Genomic DNA, 21,823 nt, shown 5'->3' on the forward strand with positions numbered 1-21,823 from the left:
ACCTCAGTAAATATTTTATAACATACCACATATCAGTACAATATTCAATGAAAGATAATTTCATTGGATATGCCAAAATTATTAGCTCACATAAAAATTGACACTTTCGTCTCCAGTTTATGATTTTCAGTTTTGAAACACAAAGAGCAAACTCTGAAATAGGAGATAATATTTAAAATTTTTCAATAAAGCTAAGAAATAGTCTTTTGGAATGGAATGGGTAATGTCTCCCTTGCAGGATGGCCAAAACAGCTCCTGGAGGATGAATTGTGGTAATATAGAAGAGACGCTTCATTTGTAACTAGAAATGGATGTGAACACAAACATTTTCAGAAGAAATCATTTTAATACGCCATGTAAAAATATGAGTCATCATATGTATAATGTTTAATCATCCTGATTAGAAGGTGATCAACACTGTGTGTATTTTAAAGAGTTTGGAATGGTATAAAATGGCTCCCTGCTTTGCTACTTCGACTCCCAAAGTGCTGTAAATCACTATTTCACACTATCAAAGTAATTATCAGGGCACAAGCCAAACTGAATATGATACTTTGAAAAAATTACAGCACAGAAAGTTGGAAGATACTTTTTTATTATTCCATACGAATGTAAGTTGACACGTATAATTGATTTTTCCCACTTTGTTCTAAATAAAAGTCCAAAATGCTGCTATCCTCTCATAATTCTAAAAAGTTTGCAAAATATTCATTTGAAAAATTAAGGCAGAGAATAATTATCATGAGAGGTTGTAGATAGTTTTATACAATAGTGGAAGTTTTTTTGTTGCTAAAATTCTCAAATTCAAAATAAACCTATTTCCTAAAAAATTCTCTTCTACTGTCACATAGATTTTCTTGAAAGTAAGGCAGTTCTTTTGGTGTCAGGTAAATGTTTGTAGGGATTTCTACTAAATGAGATTTATTTGTAAGAATTGAAGTGTATCTAGCAATTTCTATATTTGATGTAATTTATTTTAGAACTTCCTAAAAAGTAAAAATGCATAAAAATAGATTAATTGATTAGGAAGTGTTGAATTGAAACAGCACACAGAATGGCAACTAGTGCAAATCCTATCACAAGGATTAGAACAAACGTATCATCACTCATCTCTATCTTGGACTTTTCATCTTTTTCTTCACTAGGACTGCTTTTTCCCTTTCCTCTACTGCCTTTGCCATGCCCTGGGTGTTGCTTACGAGTTGAGAAAAGAACACTGGGGCTATATGGTCCCCAGAGCTCTTGTATCCCAGAAGAATTCTGATATTGGCGTCCAGCACAGACCTTGAAGCGATAATGTGAATTTGTGAGAAAGTTGGAAAAGGAGAATGACGTGTTCGGTCCTTTGTAAATCTAAAGGAAAAGGAGTTAAAGTAAAAATTATATTTTCTTCCCAAATAAAATAATATGGTACAGTTTTTGACAACAGAAAAAAAGTGAATTAATCCATTCATTTCATGAATATGTTCACAAGAAAAATAAAAATTTACTCTTACAGTCTCTAATGTCCTGAGGGCCCAGTACCATTTAGGTAATTTTGTTCAATGTAAAAAATAAGAAAGACTTAAAATTGTTAAATTTTAATGGCATTTGGTTTGGAATGACTTGTGCATGTGGTCAGTGGAACCTAGAAATGCCAAATCATTCAATGGTAATAGGTTAATTAAATGAACAAGCTGATTATCCCAAAATAAGTATCATGTACATAAAACTTTAGGGACCAGATAGGACTTTTGCATAAGATTTAGTTACTTCAAACATCCTAAAACAATATCTTACTCCTTGACAAGAACTTAGTCCCAAGCAGGATATAAAACTATAAATTTTTTTTTTTGAGGAAGATTAGCCCTGAGCTAACATCCATGCCCATCTTCCTCTACTTTATACATGGGATGCCTACCACAGCATGGCTTGCCAAGCGGTGCCTTGTTCCCACCCGGGATCTGAACCGGCGAACCCCAGGCCGCCGAAGTGGAATGTGAGAACTTAACTGCTGCACCGCTGGGTTGGCCCCAAAACTATAAAATTTTAGAGATTAAATTTGCAAGAATTTACCACGTCAGTTCCTTTGTCACTGATGAGTTGAAGATTGTAAACAATGGGATCTCCTTTTATTGGCTCCAAAGATTTCCATTTGATTGCACAAATATTGCTATTCACCTGATGTAATTTAGGTGCTAGAAAAAGAGAATTTCAGTTTAGAGGATTCCATTTTTCCTAAATTGTCTTGAATACATTGAAATTTCTCATACGGTTTTTCACTGTCATTAAAAGGCTGCCTGTGTAGTTTAAATCTTAGAAATATATAGTTGTAGTTCTTATTGTAAAGCCTTTTGCTATACCATCAGGCATATTAAAAGTTGTAATAAAATCTTTAAGAACTTAAAGCTAGCAATTAGTAATGCATGTTTCATTTTTCTAGTAATATCTTATTACAACTTTTATTACTATTGTTTAATCCCACTGGTATAATCTCTTGCATCATATTTATATGGTGTATCATACATTTGGAAGCATTTTCACATATATTAATAATTTTATTTTATGATCCAGCAACTGTGTAGGGCAGGATCTTTATTTCATGTTATTAATCTCCCTACATTTCAGGAAAATGGGGCTTAAATATAAAGAGAGCAACACATTATTGTGGTCTAAGTCATGTTTAACTCCAACATGTTCTAGTTAGCTTTACACTGAAAACAAACTATTTCATAATAGTGATTGGACTCATGCATGGATGGATTGGAACAACTGAATTTCAGACTGGGAAGGAAAAAAAAATCACCAAAGTTCAAGCTTTCATGACTGCCAGTTGGCCTTGTTATGTAATATAGACAGCAGTTTATTTTGCTGTTCAAATAAGAAGAAAAAATTCACAGTTCAGAAATTACCAAATATAAAATTTGACATTACAAATTTGTACTAAGTATGTACAAATATGTACCAAATACTAAGTTTACATAGTCTTATTTTTTCAGCTTTAATCAGTATAATCACACCTATGAGTTGATGAGTTTTGTGTATTGATCCATTTGAGAAAATGTAAGAGATAGCAAGGTTTGGATATCATGACAGAATGGAAGGAGAAGTATGATGAGAATCAGGAGCCTACAATTCTAACTTTGGCTCTGCTACTGGCTCATAGTGTCCTTTAGCTAAGTAACTTTCCATTTTGGGGACTTAGTTTCTTCCTTTTAAAAAATGGCAGTGGTGATAGAGTGATTGGCCGGATTAGTTGATCTCAAAGATATTTTAAAAAATATTATCATCTTGGGAGTTTCATTAAATTCTACATTGCCCTTTGAATCCATAATTGAGTAGTAGTTTATTTTGGTATTACATTGCTGAATACTTAAAATAAACCTACTGTATAGTTTTATGTATGAGCTATTGGAACTCAAATTAACGCAACCTTCATTGTCATGGCTTATAACACTTACCTTTAAGTGCGGCTGGTGGGGTTTTGGTTGTAGAGAAAGTATAGATACCAGACAGTGGTCCCGTACCAGCTTCATTACATGCCTGGATTTTAAATTTGTATTCAGTATATTCACTCAGTCTTTGTACTTTGTGAGTCTGACAAGGTCCATGGTAAATGATAGAAAATCTGGGAGTGAGAATTGAGATGGGGGAAGCAATATTATTAATCAACAATCATACAGGTACAAATAACTCTATATAACTGCCTTAGAACTGGTTTTAAAACCTCAATAAGGCCTAAACAAATCAACTTGAAGCCTGATAGGTAAAAAACAATAGAAAAAATCAAGTTGTAAATATCATAATGGCAAGGTGCTGGCTTTCATATTTCTTTGGTAACTTCTATTCCCTGGTATTAACATATGTTCTGTAAAGAAAGAAGTGTTTTGGAAGAGACAAAAATAGAGAGCTAAGTTATCAGTTGGAATGTAAGAAAGTATATCTAACATGACAATGGGCTGCTTTCACATCTATGAGTTCATTGAAACCACTCTGGATTATAGGATTAAGATAGAAAATTTTAGAACATTTTTATTATAATACATGTTAAATTGTAAAAACAGTTTACCTGCCAGATCGACCCCTCATTAGCAGATTGTAGCTTATAAGGTTGGAAAGTAACCCTCTGCTTGAAGAGTTACCCCATTTCAGTTTGAGGCTCTGGTGGCCATAGACCACACAGTCAAGATGTGGAGGCTCAGGGGGTAGTGGCTTGGTTTTGCTTCTTATTGATTGGCTAAAAGGGCTTAGTCCATAATGATTGATAGCTTGAATTCTGATTCTAGTGGTGAGAAGAAAAAAAATTAAACTATATTAATTTAGATTTAGAAAAGAAAAGAATTTTCTACATTTAAGCTAAATCCCTGGTAACTCTATTTAGGATAGTGACCATCATATTATACTAATTATTAGCAACAAATTTTTGAGACAAAAATCTTGAATTTGCATAATCACTACTGGCAATTCTTGATGGGAAGGAGAAACTGGCTGTTAGTAGTGCCAAGTATTTCTAAAACAGTAGAGCCCACTTTCAAAGGAAATATTATGTAGACTATATAAAACATACAAATGTAGATTTGCTCAAAATTCTGAAAAAGCTTTCCATCTATGCAAAGTAAGATGTAAGCAACTTACTTGTATGTGGTATCAGGCTGTAGATTTTTCAGAAGACACTCTGTTACTCTATCAACAGTCAAAAGTTTTCTGTCTCCATATTCAACATTATATCCAGTGATTGGAGAGCCATGGCAATCTGGTTCCTCCCACTCAATAGCAATGCAAGATGATGCCAATTTGGCGGGAACTTTGTTTTCAACTTCATGCAGCATTGGCACTACTGCTGGTACAGTTGCTGGTGTGGTTACTATGCCAGTTCCTCCAAACATTCCAACTCCAACTGTATTTACGGCCTGAAAAAGTATACTCTGTTAGAGATTCATCATTATTTTGTTTCCGTGCATAAATCATTTTGTTGCATAAAAACAAATTTTCTAAAACTCAAGTTCTAACAACATGGTTCTTTCTTTAAATTTGAGATATAATTGACATATAACATTGTGCGAGTTTAAGATGTATGTTGATTTGATTCATTTATATACTGCACTATGAAACAATATAGTTCTAAGATGCTGACATACATGCTGAAATCTTTAGGTTGCATATTTAGGAAGGTGAAGAGTTTAAATATGATAAGGTAAGTGAAGAGCGCTAATATGGCTACTTCAGGAAAAACACCCAAACCGAACTCATCATTTATCCCACTGAACTTTCCTCCTTTTCTTCATCTTGCAGTTTCTATCTTTCTTGGTGGTAGCCTGAAGTTCACATCTATTCAGTAAATTTCATTGATTTTGTCAAACCTTTTTATTTTTACATCATTTTAGATTCACATGTACCCTTTACCTACTTATCCCCAAAGGTAACATTTTGCATAACTATAGTAGAATATTACAATCAGGAAATTGACATTGATAAAATCCATTAAGATTCAGATTTCACCAGTTTTACACACACTCATTTGTGTATGTATTTAGTTCTATGCAGTTTTATCACACGTGTAGCTTTATGTGACCACCAACACAGTTAAGATACAGAAGTTCCATCACAAGAATGCCTTGTGCTATCCTTTTATAGCCACAGCAACCTCTTTCCCTCCCCACTTATTCTAATCTCTGGCAACCAGTAATTTCTTCTTCATCCTTATAATTTTGTTATTTCAAGCATGTTATATAAATGGAATAATGCAGTATGTAAATTTTTCAGATAGGCTTTTTTCAGTCAGCGTAACCCCCCTGAAATCCATCCAAGTTGTTGTATGCATCAGTAGTCCGATTCTTTTTATTGCTGAAAGTATACCATGGTATTGATGCACTACATATTGTTTAACCATTTACCTATTGAAGGATATCTAAGCTATTTCTAGTTTTTGGCTCTTACAAATAAAAGTACTATGAACATCCAGGTACAGGTTTTTATTGTGGACATAAGTTTTCATTTCTTTGGGATAAGTGCCCAAGAATGCTGGGCATATGGTAAGTGGATGTTTGTAATTTGTAGTTTTGTAAGAAACTGCCATACTCAGAGTGGATGTAATTCCCACCAGAAATGTATGACTAATCCAGTTTCTCCACATCTTTATCAGCATTTAGTGTTATCACTACTTAGTTTAGCCATTATGACAAGTGTGTCATGGTATCTCATTATGCGTTTCCCCAATGGCTAATGATGTGGAAGATCTTTTCATGTGCTTATTTGCCATCTGTATATCCTCTTCTGTGAATTTTGTCTGTTCATGTCTTTTGCCCATTTTCTAACTGAGTTGTTTGGATTTTTAACTGTTGAGTTTTGGGAGTTCTTTTTATATTATAGATATTAGTTCTTTGTCAGATACATGTTTTGTAGAGATTCTTTCCAAGTTTGTAGCTTGTCTTTTAATCCTCTTCACAGGGCCTTATGCAGAGTAAAAGTTTTTAGGTTCGAGAATGTCAAATTTATCAATTTTTCATTTTATGGCTTGTGATTTTGGTATCAAGTTTAAGAACTCTTTGCTTAGACCACATCCTGAAGATGTTCTCTTGGGTTTTTTTCCTAAAAGTTTTATAGTTTAATGTTTGAATTTTCAGTTTTCTATGGTATATTTTGAGTAACTGTTTATCTAAGGTGTGTATTAGGTTGATTTTAGTTTTTTTTTGCCTATGGATATCCAGTTTCTTCAGCATAATTTGTTGAAAAGGGTATCCTTAACTCATTTGCATCTTGTCAAAAATCAGTTGGGCATATTTGTGTGGGTTTATTTATGGATTCTCTCTTTTGTTCAATTGACTTATGTGTCTGACCATATACTAATACTACACTGTCTTGATTACTGTAGTCATATAGTAGTATATAGTATACATTAGGTAGAGTGATTTCTTCAACCTTATTTTTCTCTCTCAAGATTGATTTATCTGTTCTAGGTCCTGTAATTTTCCATATAAATTTTAGAATGTGATTGCATGTATCTGTAAATGATCTTGCTGGGATTTTGATAGGAATTGCATTAAACCTAGAAATCAATTTGGGGGAAACTGACATCTTTACTATGTCAAGTCTTTTAATCTATGAACATATGTCTCTCTAGTTACTTAAGTCTTTTTGATCAATCAGGATTTTGTAATTTTCAGCATACAAGTGCAGTACATGTTTTGCTGGATTTATACCTAAATATTTCATTTTCTTTGGAGTGATTGTAAATGGTATTGTGTTTTTTAAAAATTATTTTATTGAGGTCATATTGGCTCACAACTGTGTAAATTTCAGGTGTACATTATTATATTTCAGTTTCCTTATAGACTGCATCGTGTTCACCACCAATAGTCTAGTTTTTATCCATCACCATACATATATGCCCCTTTACTGTTTTCACTCCCCTCAACCTCTTTCCCTCCAGTAACCACTAATCTGTTCTCCTTATCTATGTGTTTGTTTATTTCCCACATATGAGTGAAATCATACGCTATTTGTCTTTCTCTGTCTGACTTATTTTCCTTAGTATAATACCCTAAAGGTCCATCCATGTTGTTGCAAATGGCAAGATTTTTGTCTTTTTTATGGCTGAGTACTATTCCATTGTATGTATATATACCACTCTTCTCTATCCATTTATCCATTGATGGCCACTTGGGTTGCTTCCATGTCTTGGCTATTGAGAATAATGCTGTGATGAACATAGGGATGCATAAATCTCTTTGAATTGTTGATTTCATGTTCTTTGGATAGATACCCAAGAGTGGGGTAGCTGGATTATATGGTATGTCTATTCTTAATTTTTTGAGAAATCTCCATACTGTTTTCCATAGTGGCTGCAACAGTTTTCGTTCCCACAAGCTGTGTGTGAGGGTCCCCTTTTCTCCACATCTTCTCCAACATTTGCTATTTTTTGTCTTGTTAATTATAGCCATTTTGACAGGTGTAAGGTGATATCTCATTGTAGTCTTGATTTGCATTTCTCTAATAAGCAGTAATGGTGAACATCTTTTAATGTGCTTGTTACCCATCTGTGTATCTTCTTTGGAAAAATGTCTGTTCGTATCCTCCAACCATTTTTTGATTGGGTTCTTTGTTTTTTTGTTATTGAGTTGTACGAGTTCTTTATATATTTTGGAATTTAACCCCTTGTCGGATATATGACTTGCAAATATTTTCTCCAGTTGGAGGGTTGCCTTTTAATTTTGTTCATGGTTTCCTTTGCTTTGCAGAAGCTTTTTAGTCTGATGTAATCTCATTTATTTATTTTTTCTTTTGTTTCCCTTGCCTGAGTATACATGGTATTCGAAAAGATGCTGCTAAGACTGATGTCAAAGAGTGTAATAGCTGTATTTTCTTCCAGGAGTTTTATGGTTTCAGGTCTTACATTGAAGTCTTTAATCCATTTTGAGTTAATTTTTGTGTATGGTGTAAGATAATAGTCTATTTTCATCTTTTGCATGAGGCTGTCCAGTTTCCCAACACCATTTATTGAAAAGACTTTCCTTTCTCCATTGTATGTTCTCAGCTTCCTTGTCGAAAATTAGCTGTCTGTAGATGTTTGGGTTGATTTCTGAGCTCTCGACTCTTTTCCATTGATCTCTGTGTCTGTTTTTGTGCCAGTAGCTCGCTGTTTTGATTACTATAGCTTTGCAGTATGTTTTGAAATCAGGGAGTGTAATACCTCCAGCTTTGCTCTTTTTTTCTCCGGATTACTTTGGCTATTTGGGGTCTTTTGTTGTTCCATATAGATTTTAGGATTCTGTGTTCTATTTCTGTGAAACGTCATTGGAACTTTGATAGGGATTGCATTGACTGTAGATAGCTTTAGGAAGTAAGAACATTTTAACTATGTTACTTCTTCCAATCCATGAGCATGGGATATCTTTCCATTTGTGTCTTTTTTGATTTCTTTCAACAATGTTTTATAGTTTTCATTGTACAGGTCTATCACTTCCTTGGTTAAATTTATTCCTGGATATTTTATTCTTTTTGTTGCAATCGTAAATGGGATTGTATTCTTAATTTCTCTTTCTGCTACTTTGTTGTTAGTGTATAGAAATATAGCTTATTTTCATATTTGATTTTGTATCCTGCAACTTTAGTGTTGATTTATTATTTCTAATAGTTTTCTGTAGATTAAATAAACTCTAAAGAGCCTTTTATATATATAAAATGTCATCTGCAAATAGTGGCAGTTTCACTTCTTCCTTTCTAATTTGGATCCCTTTTATTTCTTTTTCTTGCCTGATTGCTCTGGCTAGGACTTCCAATACTATGTTAAATAAGAGTGATGAAAGTGGGAATCTTTGTCTGATTTCTGTTCTTAGAAGGATAGCTTTCAGTTTTTCTCCATTGAGAATGATATTAGCTGTGGGATTGCCATATATGGCCTTTATTATGTGGAGGTACTTTCCTTCTATACCCACTTTATTCAGAGTTTTTATCATAAACAGATGCGGTATCTTGTCAAATGCTTTCTCTGCATCTATTGAGATGATCATGTGATGATTATTCTTCATTTTGTTAATGTGGTGTATCACATTGATTGATTTGTGGATTTTGAAACATCCCTGCATCCCTGAAATAAATCCCACTTGATCATGGTGTACGATCTTTTTAATGTATTGTTGTATTTGATTTTCCAGAGGATTTTTGCATCAATGTTCAGTAGTGATATTGCCCTGTAATTTTCTTTTTTTGTGTTGTCCTTGTCTGGTTTTGGTATAAGGCTACTGGTGGCTTTGCAGAGTGAGTTAGGTAGCTTCCTCTTCACTTTTTTGGAAGTTTGAGGATAGGTATTAAGTCTTCTTAATGTTCTATAGAATTCACCAGGGAAGCCATCTGGTCCTGGACTTTTATTTTGTGGGAGCTTTTTGATTACTGTTTTGATCCCCTTACTGGCGATCAGTCTATTCAAATTTTCTATTTCTTCTTGATTCAGTATTGGAAGGTTGTATGATTCTAAGAATTTATCCATTTCTTCTAGCTTATCCAATTTGTTGGTGTATAGTTTTTTGTAGTGTTCTCATAATCTTTTGTATTTCTGAGGTGTCCTTTGTAATTTCTCCTCTTTCATTTCTGATTTTATTTATTTGAGCCATCTCTCTTTTTTTTCTTGGTGAGTCTAGCCAAAGGTTTGTCAATTTTGTTTATCTTTACAAAGAACCAGCTCTTAGTTTCATTGATTTTTTTCTATTTTTTTAGTCTCTATTTCATTTATTTCTGCTCTGGTTTTTATTATTTCCTTCCTTCCACTGATTTTCAGCTTTGTTTGTTCTTCCTTTTCCAGTTCCTTTAGATGCACTTTCAGATTGCCTATTTGGGGTTTTTCTTCTTTGTTGAGGTAGGCCTGTATTGCCATAAACTTCCTTCTTAGAACCACTTTTGCTGTATCCCATAGATTTTGGCATGTCTTATTTTCATTTTCATTTGTCTCCATGTATCTTTTGATTTCTCTTTTGATTTATTCATTGACCCAATCGTTGTTCAGTAGCATTTTCTTAAATGTCCACATATTTGTGGCTTTTCCTATTTTCTTCCTGTAGTTGATTTCCAGTTTCATACCTTTGTGATCAGCAAAGATACTTGGTATTATTTGAATCTTCTTAAATTTATTGAGACTTGTTTTGTGGCCTAATATGTGATCTATCCTGGAGAATGTTCCATATGCGGTTGAATAGAATGTGTATTCTGTGGCTTTTGGATAGACTGTTCTGTAGAAATCTACTAAGTCCATCTAGTCTAATGTGTTGTTTAAGGCCAATGTTTCCTTATTGATCTTCTGTTAGGATGATCTATCCATTGATGTAAGTGGAGTGTTAAAGTCCCATACCACTATTGTGTTGTCTATTTTTCTTTTTATGTCTGTTAATAATAGCTTTATATATTTAAATGCTCCTGTGTTAGGTGCATAGATATTTACAAGTGTTATATCCTCTTGTTAGATTGTTCCCTTTATCATTATGTAGTGCCTTCTTTGTCTCTTGTTACAGTTTTTGTTTTAAAGTCTATTTTGTCTGATATAACTGTTCCTAACTCAGCTTTCTTTTCTTTGCCATTTGCATGGAGTATCTTTTTCAATCTGTTCACTTTCAGGTTGTTGTGTCTTTACGTCTGAAGTGTGTCTCTTGTATGCAGCATATACGTGGGTCTTGTTTTTTATTTTTATTTATTTATTATTACTATTATTTTTTGAGGAAGATTAGCCCTGAGCTAACATCTGCTGCCAATCCTCCTCTTTTTGCTGAGGAAGACTGGCCCTGAGCTAACATCCCTGCCCATCTTCCTTTACTTTATGTGTGGGATGCCTACCATAGCATGGCTTGCCAAGCGGTGCTGTGTCCACACCTGGGATCCGAAACGGCGAACCCCAGGCCGCCGAAGTGGAATGTGCAAACTTAACTGCTGCGCCACAAGGCTGGCCCCTGGGTCTTGTTTTTTAATCCAATTGGCCACCTATGTCTTTTGATTGGAGCATTTAGTCTACTGACACTTAAAGTAGCTGTTGATATGTACTTATTGCCACTTTGTTATTTTTTTCTGGGGGTTTTAGAAGTTTTTCTCTGTTCCTTTCTTCTCTTGCTCTCTTCCCCTGTGGTTTGATGGGTTTCATTAGTATTACGTTTGGGTTCCTTTCTCTTAATTATTTGTGTATTTATTATAGGTTTTTGGTTTGTGATTACCATGAGCTGCATATATAATAACCTATGTATATAACAATCTATATTAAGTTGATGGTCTCTTTAGTTTGACCTCTTGCTAAAAGCTCTACTCTTTTACCCCCTCCTCCCATATTTTATGTTTTTGATATCATATCTAACCTCTTTTTTGTGCATGTATATCTGTTACTCTCTTATCATTGAAATAGGTAATTTTAGTACTTTTGTCTTTTGACCTTCATATTTTTTTCATAGGTGGTTGATCTACTCTTTTTACTGTATGTTTGTCTTTACTAGTGATTTTATTGTTTTTTTAAAATTATTTTTTTATTCCTATTTGTGGTCTTCTCTTTCCCACTCAAATAAGTCTCTTTAGCATTTCTTGTATGGCTGGTTTCTTGGTGATAAATGCCTTTAGTTTTTGCTTGTCTGGGAAACTCTTTATCTCTCTTTCCATTCTGAATGATAACCTTGCTGGGTAGTTTATTCTTGGCTATAGGTTTTTTCCTTTCAGCACTTTAAATATATCATGCCAATCCCTTCTAGCCTGTAAGGTTTCTGCTGAGAAGTCAGCTGATAGCCTTATGGGGTTTCCTTCTTTATGTAACTTGTTGCCTTTCTCTTGCAGCTTTGAGGACTCTCTTTATATTTAATTCTTGAAATTGTAATTATAATGTGTCTTGGTGCCTGCCTCCAGTTCATCTTGTCGGTGCTCTCTGTGCTTCCTGTACCTGGATGTCTGTTTCCTTCCTTGGGCTAGGAAAGTTTTCAGCTATCATTTCTTCAAATATGTTCTCTTCCCCTTTGTCTCTCTCTTCTCTTCTGGGACATCTATAATACGAATGTTAGTGTGCTTGATGTTGTCCCAGAGGCCCCTTAGACTGTCTCCATTCTTTTTAATTCTTTTTTCTTTTATCTCTTCAGCTTGGGTGATTTCCTCTAGTCTTTCATCCAGCTTGCTGATCTGTTCTTCTGTGTCACCTACTCTGTTATTGAATCCCTCTAGTGAATTTTTCATTTCCAGTACTGTATTCTTCATTTATGCTTGGTTCTTTTTTATATTTTCCAATTCTTCATTGAACTTTTCACTGAGTTCATCTATTCTTCTCCCAACATCAGTGAGCATCTTTCTCACTATTATTTTGTACTCTTTGTTAAGTAGATTGTTTATCTCTGTTTCATTTAGTTCTTTTTCTTGGGTTTTGTCCTGTTCCATTACTTGCAATGTATTATTTGTCTCCTCATTCTGCCTCTTACTCTGTGCTTATACCTGTGTATTAGGTAGGTCAGCTATGTCTCCTGATCTTAGAGAAGCAACCTTATGTAAGAGATGCCTTATGAGGCCCAGCAGGGTGCTTCCCTCTCATCACCAGTTCCAAATGTTCCAGCAGTGTCCCCTATGTGGGCTACTTGTGTCCTTCTGTTGTGTCAGCGTTGCTCTTACTGCAGATGCCCAGGGAATCTAGGCTGTCCCTCTGGCCGGCTGGTTGTAATTCTCAGCTGTGTGCAGCTGCTATGGACTCATCAGTCACTTTATTGGGCTTGGGGAGCCCCAGCACAGTTGGCTGCAAGGTCTAATAGCACTCAATTATTTCAGGCTTTGGAAGCTGGGGCCAATCTCCTTTGTGACTTTTTTGAGAAGCACAAGTCTGCTGCAGCAGACAAGTCCCACTGCTCATAAGGCCACACACCCCATCAACACATTCCTGCTTCATGTGCATGCCCTGACCCACTTAAGTGGACCCAGTTGCCTCTCGCCAGGGGCCCCACACAGTCCATCAAAGCAGCCCTCCCCCTCACACATGACCTGCCCTGTGGATGCAGACATGCTCACCCAGCTGCAGAGGTTCCAGGCATCCCACCTATGTGGGCCCACAAGTTGCCCAAGGGCTTGCTATTGGCTGGGCCCATCCCTAAGGCAGAATGCCTGCCCTGCCTGAGCTGGATTAAATTGGTGCTCTAGTGGGTAGGGCAGACCCCTGGTCTAGCAGGTCAGGGGAAGAACTCTAATGGCGTCAACACAGCATCTGTGTCAGCACACTTGAATTAGGTTACAATAATGGCTGCCACCAATGTCTCAGTCCCTGAGGAGGTGGTCCCAGCCTGGGGGTGTCTCACTTCTCACTGAGATATGCCAAGAGCCTATTAAGTGAGTCGTTTTTCACCAAAGAACTGTGTGCCTTTCTGGTGATATTAGGTTGCTTTCTGAGATGAGTGAATTTGTGCTTGGGCCCCTTAAGAGCAGGCTTTTCCCCCCTTATGTCTTACAGCTTTTATGGGGATATTCCCCATTGTTGTTAATAGCCAGCAAAATCAGATATTATGAGACTTGTCTCAGTTGTGCTGAGTCCAGAGCTGCTTATTGTGGTAATGCTCCCCAGCTCAGCTCTCCCGCTCCTCCAGGAAAGGCTTTGTACCTTAGGATTGCTCCTGGCTGGCCATGAAGTGCCATGACTAAAAGGTGGTATTTTTCTTTCCAGAAAGGAATTTCTGCCTCTTCCATCTCTGTCAGCACTGTGCTTTGTTGTGGGGGTTCTTTTCATCCAGTTTTCAGTTCTCTCTCAGGAGTAATTGTTACAAGAGTAGTTGTAAATTCATTGTGCTTATGGGAGGAGGTGAGTTCAGAGTCCGCCTATATTGCCATCTTGACACTGCCCTCAGTCCTTTGTATTCTGAGGTGTCTGTTGTAATTTCTCACATTTCTCTTCTGAATTTATTTATTTTAGCATTCTCTCTTTTTTTCTTGGTGAGTCTAGCTAAAGGTTTGTCAATTTGGTTGATCTTTTCAAAGAACCAGCTCTTAGATTCATTGCTTTTTTCTCTCTTGTTTTGTTAATATCTGGTTCATTTATTTCCACTCTGATTTTTATTATTTCCTTCCTTCTACTGATTTTGGGCTTTGTTGGTTCTGCTTTTTCCAGTTCCTTTAGGTGCACTTTATATTGTTTATTTGAGATTTTTCTTGTTTTCTGAGGTAGGCCTGTATTGCTATAAACTTCCTTCTTAGTACTGCTTTTGCTGTACCCCATAAATTGTGGCATGACATATTTTCATTTTCATTTGTCTCCAGGTATTTTTTTATTTCTCCTTTGATTTTCATTGACCCAATAGTTGGTCAGTAGCATTGTGTTTAATCTCCACGTGTTTGTGACTTTTCCAGTTTTCTTCTTGTAGTTGATTTCTAGTTTCATAACATTGTGATGAGAAAAGATGGTTGGTATTATTTCAATCTTCTTAAATTTATTGAGACTTGTTTTGTGGCCTAATATGTGATCTATCCTGGAGAATGTTCCATGTGCAATTGAAAAGAATGTGTGTATTCTGTGATTTTTGGATGGACTATTCTGTATAAATCTACTGAGTCCATCTAGTCTAATGTGTCACGTAAGGCCAGTGTTTCCTCATTGATCTTCTGTTTGGATGATCTATCCATTGATGTAAGTGGAGTGTTTAAGTCACCTACTGTTATTGTGTTCCTGTCTATTTCTCCTTTTACGTCTGTTAATAATTGCTTTATATATTTAAGTGCTCCTATGTTGCATGCATAGATATTTACAAGTGTTATGTCCTCTTGTTCCCTTTATCATTCTGTAGCCTCTTCTTTGTCTCATGTTACGGTTTATGTTTTAAAGTCTATTTTGTCTGATATAAGTATTGCTACCCCCGCTTTCTTTTCTTTGCCATTTGCATGGAATATCTTTTTCCATCCCTTCACTTTCAGTTTGTGAGTATCTTTAGGTCTGAAATGTGTCTCTTGTATGCAGCATATATATGAGTCTTGCTTTTTATCCAATTGGTCACCCTATGCCTTTTGTTTGGAGCATTTAGTTCATTGATGCTTAAAGTGGCTACTGATAAGTATGTACTTATTTCCATTTTGTTACTTTTTTTCTGGGTGTTTCAGTAGTTCTCTGTTCCTTTCTTCTCTTTCTCTCTTCCCTTTTGATTTGATGGTTTTCTTTAGTAATATCTTTGGGTTCCTTTCGCTTTATTTTTTGTGTATTTGTTATAAGTGTCTGGTTTGTGATTACTATGAGGTTCATATATAATAACCTGTGTAAATAGCAATCTATATTAAGCTGATGGCCTCTTAAGTTTGACCTCTTACTAAAAGTCCTACACTTTTTCTCCCCTCCCACCATGTTTGATGTTTTTGATATCATATTTACCCTCTTTTTTGTGTATATACCTTAATTTCTTATCATGAAGATAGATATTTTTACTAATTTTGGTTTTTGACCTTTATATTAGTTTTATAGGTGGTTGATCCACTACCTTTACTGTATATTTGCCTTTACCTGTGATTTTTTTTCTTTGATAATTTTCTTATTCCTATTTGTGGTCTTCTCTTTTCCAGTTAAATAAGTCCCTTTAACATTTCATGTAAGACTGGTTTCTTGGTGATAAACTTCTGTAGTTTTTGCTTGTCTGGCATACTCTTTATCTCTCTCTGCATTCTGAATGATAACCTTGCCAGGTATTCTTGGCTGTATGTTTTTCCTTTCAGCATTTTGAATATATCATGCCACTCCCTTCTAGCCTGTAAGGTTTGTGCTGAGAAGTCAGCTGATAGCCTTATGGGGTTTCCTTCATATGTACCTTGCTGTCTTTCTCTTGAAGCTTTTAGGGTCCTCTCTTTATCTTTAATTGTTGACATTTTAATTATAATGCATCTTGGTGTGGGTCTCTTTCGGTTCATCATGTTTGGTGCTCTCTGTGCTTCCTGTACCTGGATGTCTTTCTTCCTTAGATTAGGGAAGTTTTCAGAGATTAATTCTTCAAATCTGTTCTCTGCCCCTTTGTCTCTCTCTTCTCTTCTGGGACACCAGATAATATATAGTATACAATATATAATATAATATGGATGTTGGTTACACTTGATGTTGTCCCAGAGGTCCCTTAGACTATCCTTGTTCTTTTTAATTATTTTTTCTTTTTTCTGTTCAGCTTGGGTGATTTCCTCTACTCTTTCTTCCAGCTTATTGATCCATTCTTGTGTGTCATCTACTCTGCTGTTAATTCCTTCTAGTGAATTTTTCATTTCCATTATTGTATTCTTTAGCTATGATTGGTTCTTTTTTATATTTTCCAATTCTTTGTTGAAATTCTTGCTTTATTCATCTATTCTCCCAAGATTAGCTAGCTTCCTTATTGCTATTAGTTTCTACTCTTTATCAGGTAGACTATTTATCTCTGTTTCATTTAGTTCTTTTTCTGAGGATTTGTCCTGTTTCCTATTTGGAACATATTCCTTTGTCTCCTCATTTTGTTTAATTCTCTGTTTGTATCTATGTGTTAGGTAGATCAGCTACATCTCCCAATCTTGGAGAAGTGGCCTTACGCAAGAGAAGCCTTATGGGGCCCAGCAATATGCTTCCCTCTCGTCACCAGTTCCAGATGTTCCAGGAGTGTCCCTTGTGTGGGCTCCATGTACCCTTCTGTTGTGGTGGGGTTTCTCTTGCTGTGAATGCACAGGTAGGCTAGGATAGCCCCTGGGCTGGCTGGTTGTATGGCTCAGCCACATTCAGCTGCTGTGGTCACTTTAGTCACTTTATTGGGTAGGGAAGCCCCAACACCACTGGCTGCAAGGTCTAATAGCACAAACATGCTGCTATTTTGCTGTTAAGTGAGTTAGACCCCCAGTGTGGCTGGTTGCTATGCTCAGGTGCTCACAATTGCTGTAAGCCTCCAGCCTGCGGGGCTGTTGTCAGCTCTCTCCGGAGTGCAGCTGGGTGGGCCTGGCCCCAGGCATGGAGGCACACAGTAATTTCAGGTATTGGAAGGTGGTGCAGATCCTCTGTGTGGCTGTTGGAGATGGCCAGTGGCACAAGTCTTCTATAGCCAACACATCCCACCACCTGCAGGCCCACAAACCCTGTCAACTGGTCCTGCCCCATGTGCATCACCTGCCCCACCAATGTGTACCCACTCGCACCACTGCAGAGGTCCCACACTCCCTACCTATGTGGGCCCCACTAGTTCCCTGTGGGTTGGTTGGTGGGTGTGGCCAGTCCTCGGGCAGGCTGCTTGTCCTTGCTGTGCTTGATTGAATCAGTGTTCTAGTGGGCAGGGAAAACCCTCTGCACTAACAGGCCAGAGGAAGAAATCCAATGGCATCTGCCAGTGTCCATATCATCATGTCTGCACTAGGTCACAATAATGGCTGCTGCCTGTGTCTCAGTCCCTGGGGAGGTGGACCCAGTCACCTCCTACCTGTCTGAGATGCACTGAGCTTATCAAGTGAGTCTCTTTTGCCAAAAGACTATGCACTTTTCTTTCTAGTGATTTTGTGTTGGTTTCTGGAATGGATTAATCTGTGTCTGGGCCCTTTAAGAGCAGGGTTTTCTTTCTCTGAATTTTGATAGTTTTTCTGAGGGTATTCCCCTTGGTTTTAAAAGCCAGCAAAGGCAGGTATTATGGAAATTTGTCTTGGTTGTGCTTAATTCAAAGGCTGTGATGCTTATTGTGGCATGTCTAGAGGTATACTGCAAAGGTTGGGTAGGGTGGAAGTTCAGCTCCTGTCTAGGCGCCTTTGATACTTTTCCAGGAAAAGTGGGGAAACTATTTGCACTGCATCACTGTTTCTGAGTGTGGGTTTAAGCTCAGCTCCCCACTGGGCCCTGCTGATATCATGGAGGGGGGAAGTGGAGGACTGACTAACACCTCTGTGTTCTTGCGGGGGTGGGGGGGGGGGGTAGAAGCTCAGCTCCCAGCTGGGTCTTAATGACACCAGGGGCAAGGAGTGAGGGGAGTGGCGTCCTAAGTAGCATAGCGTCTCACCGCCTAGATCCGCCTCCTCCATGCTGAGTAGAGATGGAGGCTGAGCTCTCCACTGGACACTACTGATAGCAGGTGAAGGGGCAATCTGAGTGCTGATTAGCCTGGCTTCCCATATCCTCTTTCATTCTCAGTGCTGGTAAGTGGAAATGTAGGTTCAGCTTCTCACTAGGCCTCACTGATACAGGAATAGGAGGAACATAGAATGCTATCTAGCTTCAATCACACCACCTTGTTCAGTCTGTTGCTGCTGGCTGGGGGTGGAAGCTCAACTTGCCAACACTATCCCTGCACGGGAATTAGAGTGTTACTGCCTGCTTCTGTCAGGGAGGTATAGAAGATCATAAGTTCCCTGCTTGGCCATACTGGCACCAGTCAGCAGGGGAATGAAAGCAAAGCACTGCCTGCTTCTGCCAGGCAGGGGATGGAATATTAACTATTTGCTTGGCCCTGCCAAAACTGAAACCACTGGGTAGGGAAAGTGGAGCATGTTGCTTGCTTCTGGAGTGAATTGGATGGTCATCTTCCCACTCGGTCTGTTGAAACTTTAGGGGTAGGGAAGGGCAGGGGTGTGTGATTTTTCTGTTGATGTTTGCCTGGAGTAAGGTATTGCCTAAAAGATTTTCTGTTGTTAGGCTACCATTTTCCCAGTTATTTTGCTTGGGGGGAGCGAGGGGAGGCAGGCATTTCTTGAAGATTTTTTCTGTCTGTCCCTGTTGGCGGTTTTGAGTTGGAGGCTTCTCCCATATCCTTTTTGGGATATATGGGAAGTGATAAGAAAACCCCGGGGGCTTACTACTGTATTGTTCCTCAAGTTGCAAGGTTCCTCACAACTTGGAAAGATCTTTTTCTTTCCACATCTTTCTTTCTTTCCACCATTCAGAGTCTTCCTATGCTTGTTTGTTGTATTGTGTTCAGGGTTTTTTAGTTGTAAGAGGGAGGACCTGGGCAGTATGGTAATACCCTGTCTTGGCAGGAACCCATTCCATTGATTTTTACCTCTCTAATATCTTTCAAATCCATTAATGTCTCAGCATTCCCACTGTAGCAGATTTAATGTTCATAACCTCACCTATCCTTTGGACTATTGCTGTGGCCTTCTAACTGATAAATATATATTGTAAGAGCATTTTTCTAATACAAAAAATAGGGACACCCAAAAAATCTCATGCATCTTTTTAAAAAAACAACTTCCAATCATCAAAGGCAATCTGGGAGATTTAGCTTAGATACCCAGTATTAGGGCTCCTAGGATCTGATGGTTTAACTTGATGGGGACATCATATCAGGTTGTTTTAAATTTGGACTGTCTCCCAAAACCTTAAAGTTATGAGTCTTATAATTCTAGTAGTTCAGAAGAGGAAGAGATCACTTCCAGCTAAAGTTTTCAAGGAAGCATTCATGCAAAAGCTTGGTTTTATGGGACAAGATAGACAGAAAACACAGTATGAACAAATGTACAAGACATACTTGGAGGTGGTGGCAGACTTGTTCGTTTCAAATAGTTTATGCCGTTTTTCCTAACTGATGATAATTATTACTTTGAGTGCTTTTTAAATATACAGATTAGCAAGTCTCTGGATAGAAATTTTGATTCAATAGGTCTGAGTGGAGGTGCAGGAATCAGTGTTTTATCAGATGAGATCTGGCACGTTCAGGGTGGCATGGCTTTAGAACAGGAATCAGTGTTTTAAACAAGCATTTCAGGTGATTGTTAAGTTCAGGGAAATTTGGGAAACACAGAACTGTAGAGAATATAATGGCAGATCAAGTTGGAATAGAAAGCAGGTGCCAGAGTATGTGGAGCTTTGAATGGCAGGTGAAGGAGCTCAGAAGATTGTTACTAAATATGAGGAACATTTAAGATTTGGAAGTCTATGACTCCCTTCTGGTCTCTACACTGGAAATGATGCCGATGTTATGAATGTGGATAGCACAGGCTCATAACCACTCTTTTGTTTACATAAGAACTGTTAAGATTACCTGAACTCTGCAAAAATACGTAGTTGCAGGAATGAGACCTTTAACTTCATAATTCAGACAAGGGCCAGTGTAAATCAAGTGCATCGATTCTTCAATTTGTCCCCACTCTAGTCTGTAATCAGTGATTTCAGCACCATTACATACAGGAATCTGAAAGATGCAACAAACAGAAATTGAGTTCTTTCTATAAATGGTTACTACACTAGATACTGTGGAGAGCTACAACATGATCCTTTCAATGTCAAAGCTTATAATCTATTACATTATATGAGATATAGATAAATATAAGTAATTAAACATAAGGCAGAACATTATAATTAACATTAAAAGGCTCAAATAAAATTAAGAGAAAGGATTAATTCTTATTTTTAATTTATTAAATTATTATCAAATAGGTTACTTAAAAAAGAGTAAACTTAGATATATTAATGTTGCTTAATATTACTATTGATTAGTGGGATCAAACACAGACCCCAGTACTCTGGCATGTGTGCAATGATGTAATCATACCCATCATTTATTATTATCAGACTAGAGCTTTTGTGTCAATGCTAAAAAAAACCTCTGCTAGAGACTGAGAAAAAGGGAAGAAAAATTTGAAGATACTTAGGTGGATAATAACTAGGCCAAATCTTACTTTTTGAGCCTGATTAGTTTGAATGAAAAGATATTCACATGGATGTAAAAACTGTGGTTTTTTAAGCTTCTTTACCTCATAGTCACATTTCTTATGTATCATACTGTACAGTTACAGACAAACACACACTACCAGAGATTTCCCAATGAAACTTTAAAAAAAATACTATGTTTATAAATTGCTTTAATTTTATTATCTCTTTGTTTTGGTTTTAAAAATTCAACTAGTTACCTATTAATAGTCTATTTGGTTTTCCAAATTTATTATCCTCCATAAATAAAGGATCTGAAAAGCAGGATTACCATAGCTTTAGACCTCCTAATAGCACTAGTATTAGGTCCTAAGTGTGTTCTAGAATCACGGTCCAAGATTTGTGAAACCCTAATCTAAACTCTAATTCTTTAGGGAGTTCTAGATGTTCTAACATATTTCTAAGCCAATTACTACCTTCTTATATCACAAAAATTAATAAAAATAAATTGATAACATACTTCCCAACTAACAGCAACACAAGTTGGACCCTTGCAGGTTAGCACAGGTGTTCCACATTGGGAAGGAGGGCTTGGGACTGTCGCAGTTTCACACTTCATTGAATGAGATCCAAACTACAAATAAACATAAATAAGCAAACACATGAATGATTGTGCAGGAATGGGGCATGGTCACTCCCCACCTTGACAGGAAGTAGAAGCACATGTTTATCCCAATTGAAATGTAGTACAAAGGGGTCAACTGAACAGTATAACTTCCCCAGCCTTATTTGCAGCTTTTAACCAGAAAC

The 21,823-nt window shown here is 36.9% G+C and overlaps 1 protein-coding gene across 3 annotated transcripts in view; it reads right to left on the reverse strand.

The window, feature by feature from the left end:
• Positions 1 to 573: 573 nt before the first annotated feature.
• The window catches only part of LOC100072641 (fibronectin type III domain containing protein 3C1), a 61,176-nt gene continuing 39,926 nt past the window's right edge, over positions 574 to 21,823 (reverse strand). For 2 of the 3 annotated variants that reach the window (XM_023633495.2, XM_023633492.2), the window contains 7 exons: positions 21,534 to 21,647; positions 20,406 to 20,555; positions 4,615 to 4,889; positions 4,049 to 4,261; positions 3,441 to 3,607; positions 2,056 to 2,177; positions 579 to 1,353 (listed from right to left, as the gene is read on the reverse strand). In XM_023633495.2, the coding sequence (XP_023489263.1) occupies positions 1,015 to 1,353; positions 2,056 to 2,177; positions 3,441 to 3,607; positions 4,049 to 4,261; positions 4,615 to 4,889; positions 20,406 to 20,555; positions 21,534 to 21,647 (1,380 nt within the window). In that variant the 3' untranslated portion in view covers positions 579 to 1,014. Of the gene's footprint in view, positions 1,354 to 2,055; positions 2,178 to 3,440; positions 3,608 to 4,048; positions 4,262 to 4,614; positions 4,890 to 20,405; positions 20,556 to 21,533; positions 21,648 to 21,823 lie in introns of all 3 variants that reach the window. The other variant, XM_023633494.2, reaches the window with a different exon arrangement.

This window comes from Equus caballus, chromosome X (genome assembly GCF_041296265.1).
Source record: "Equus caballus isolate H_3958 breed thoroughbred chromosome X, TB-T2T, whole genome shotgun sequence".
Taxonomy (NCBI): Eukaryota; Metazoa; Chordata; class Mammalia; order Perissodactyla; family Equidae; genus Equus; species Equus caballus.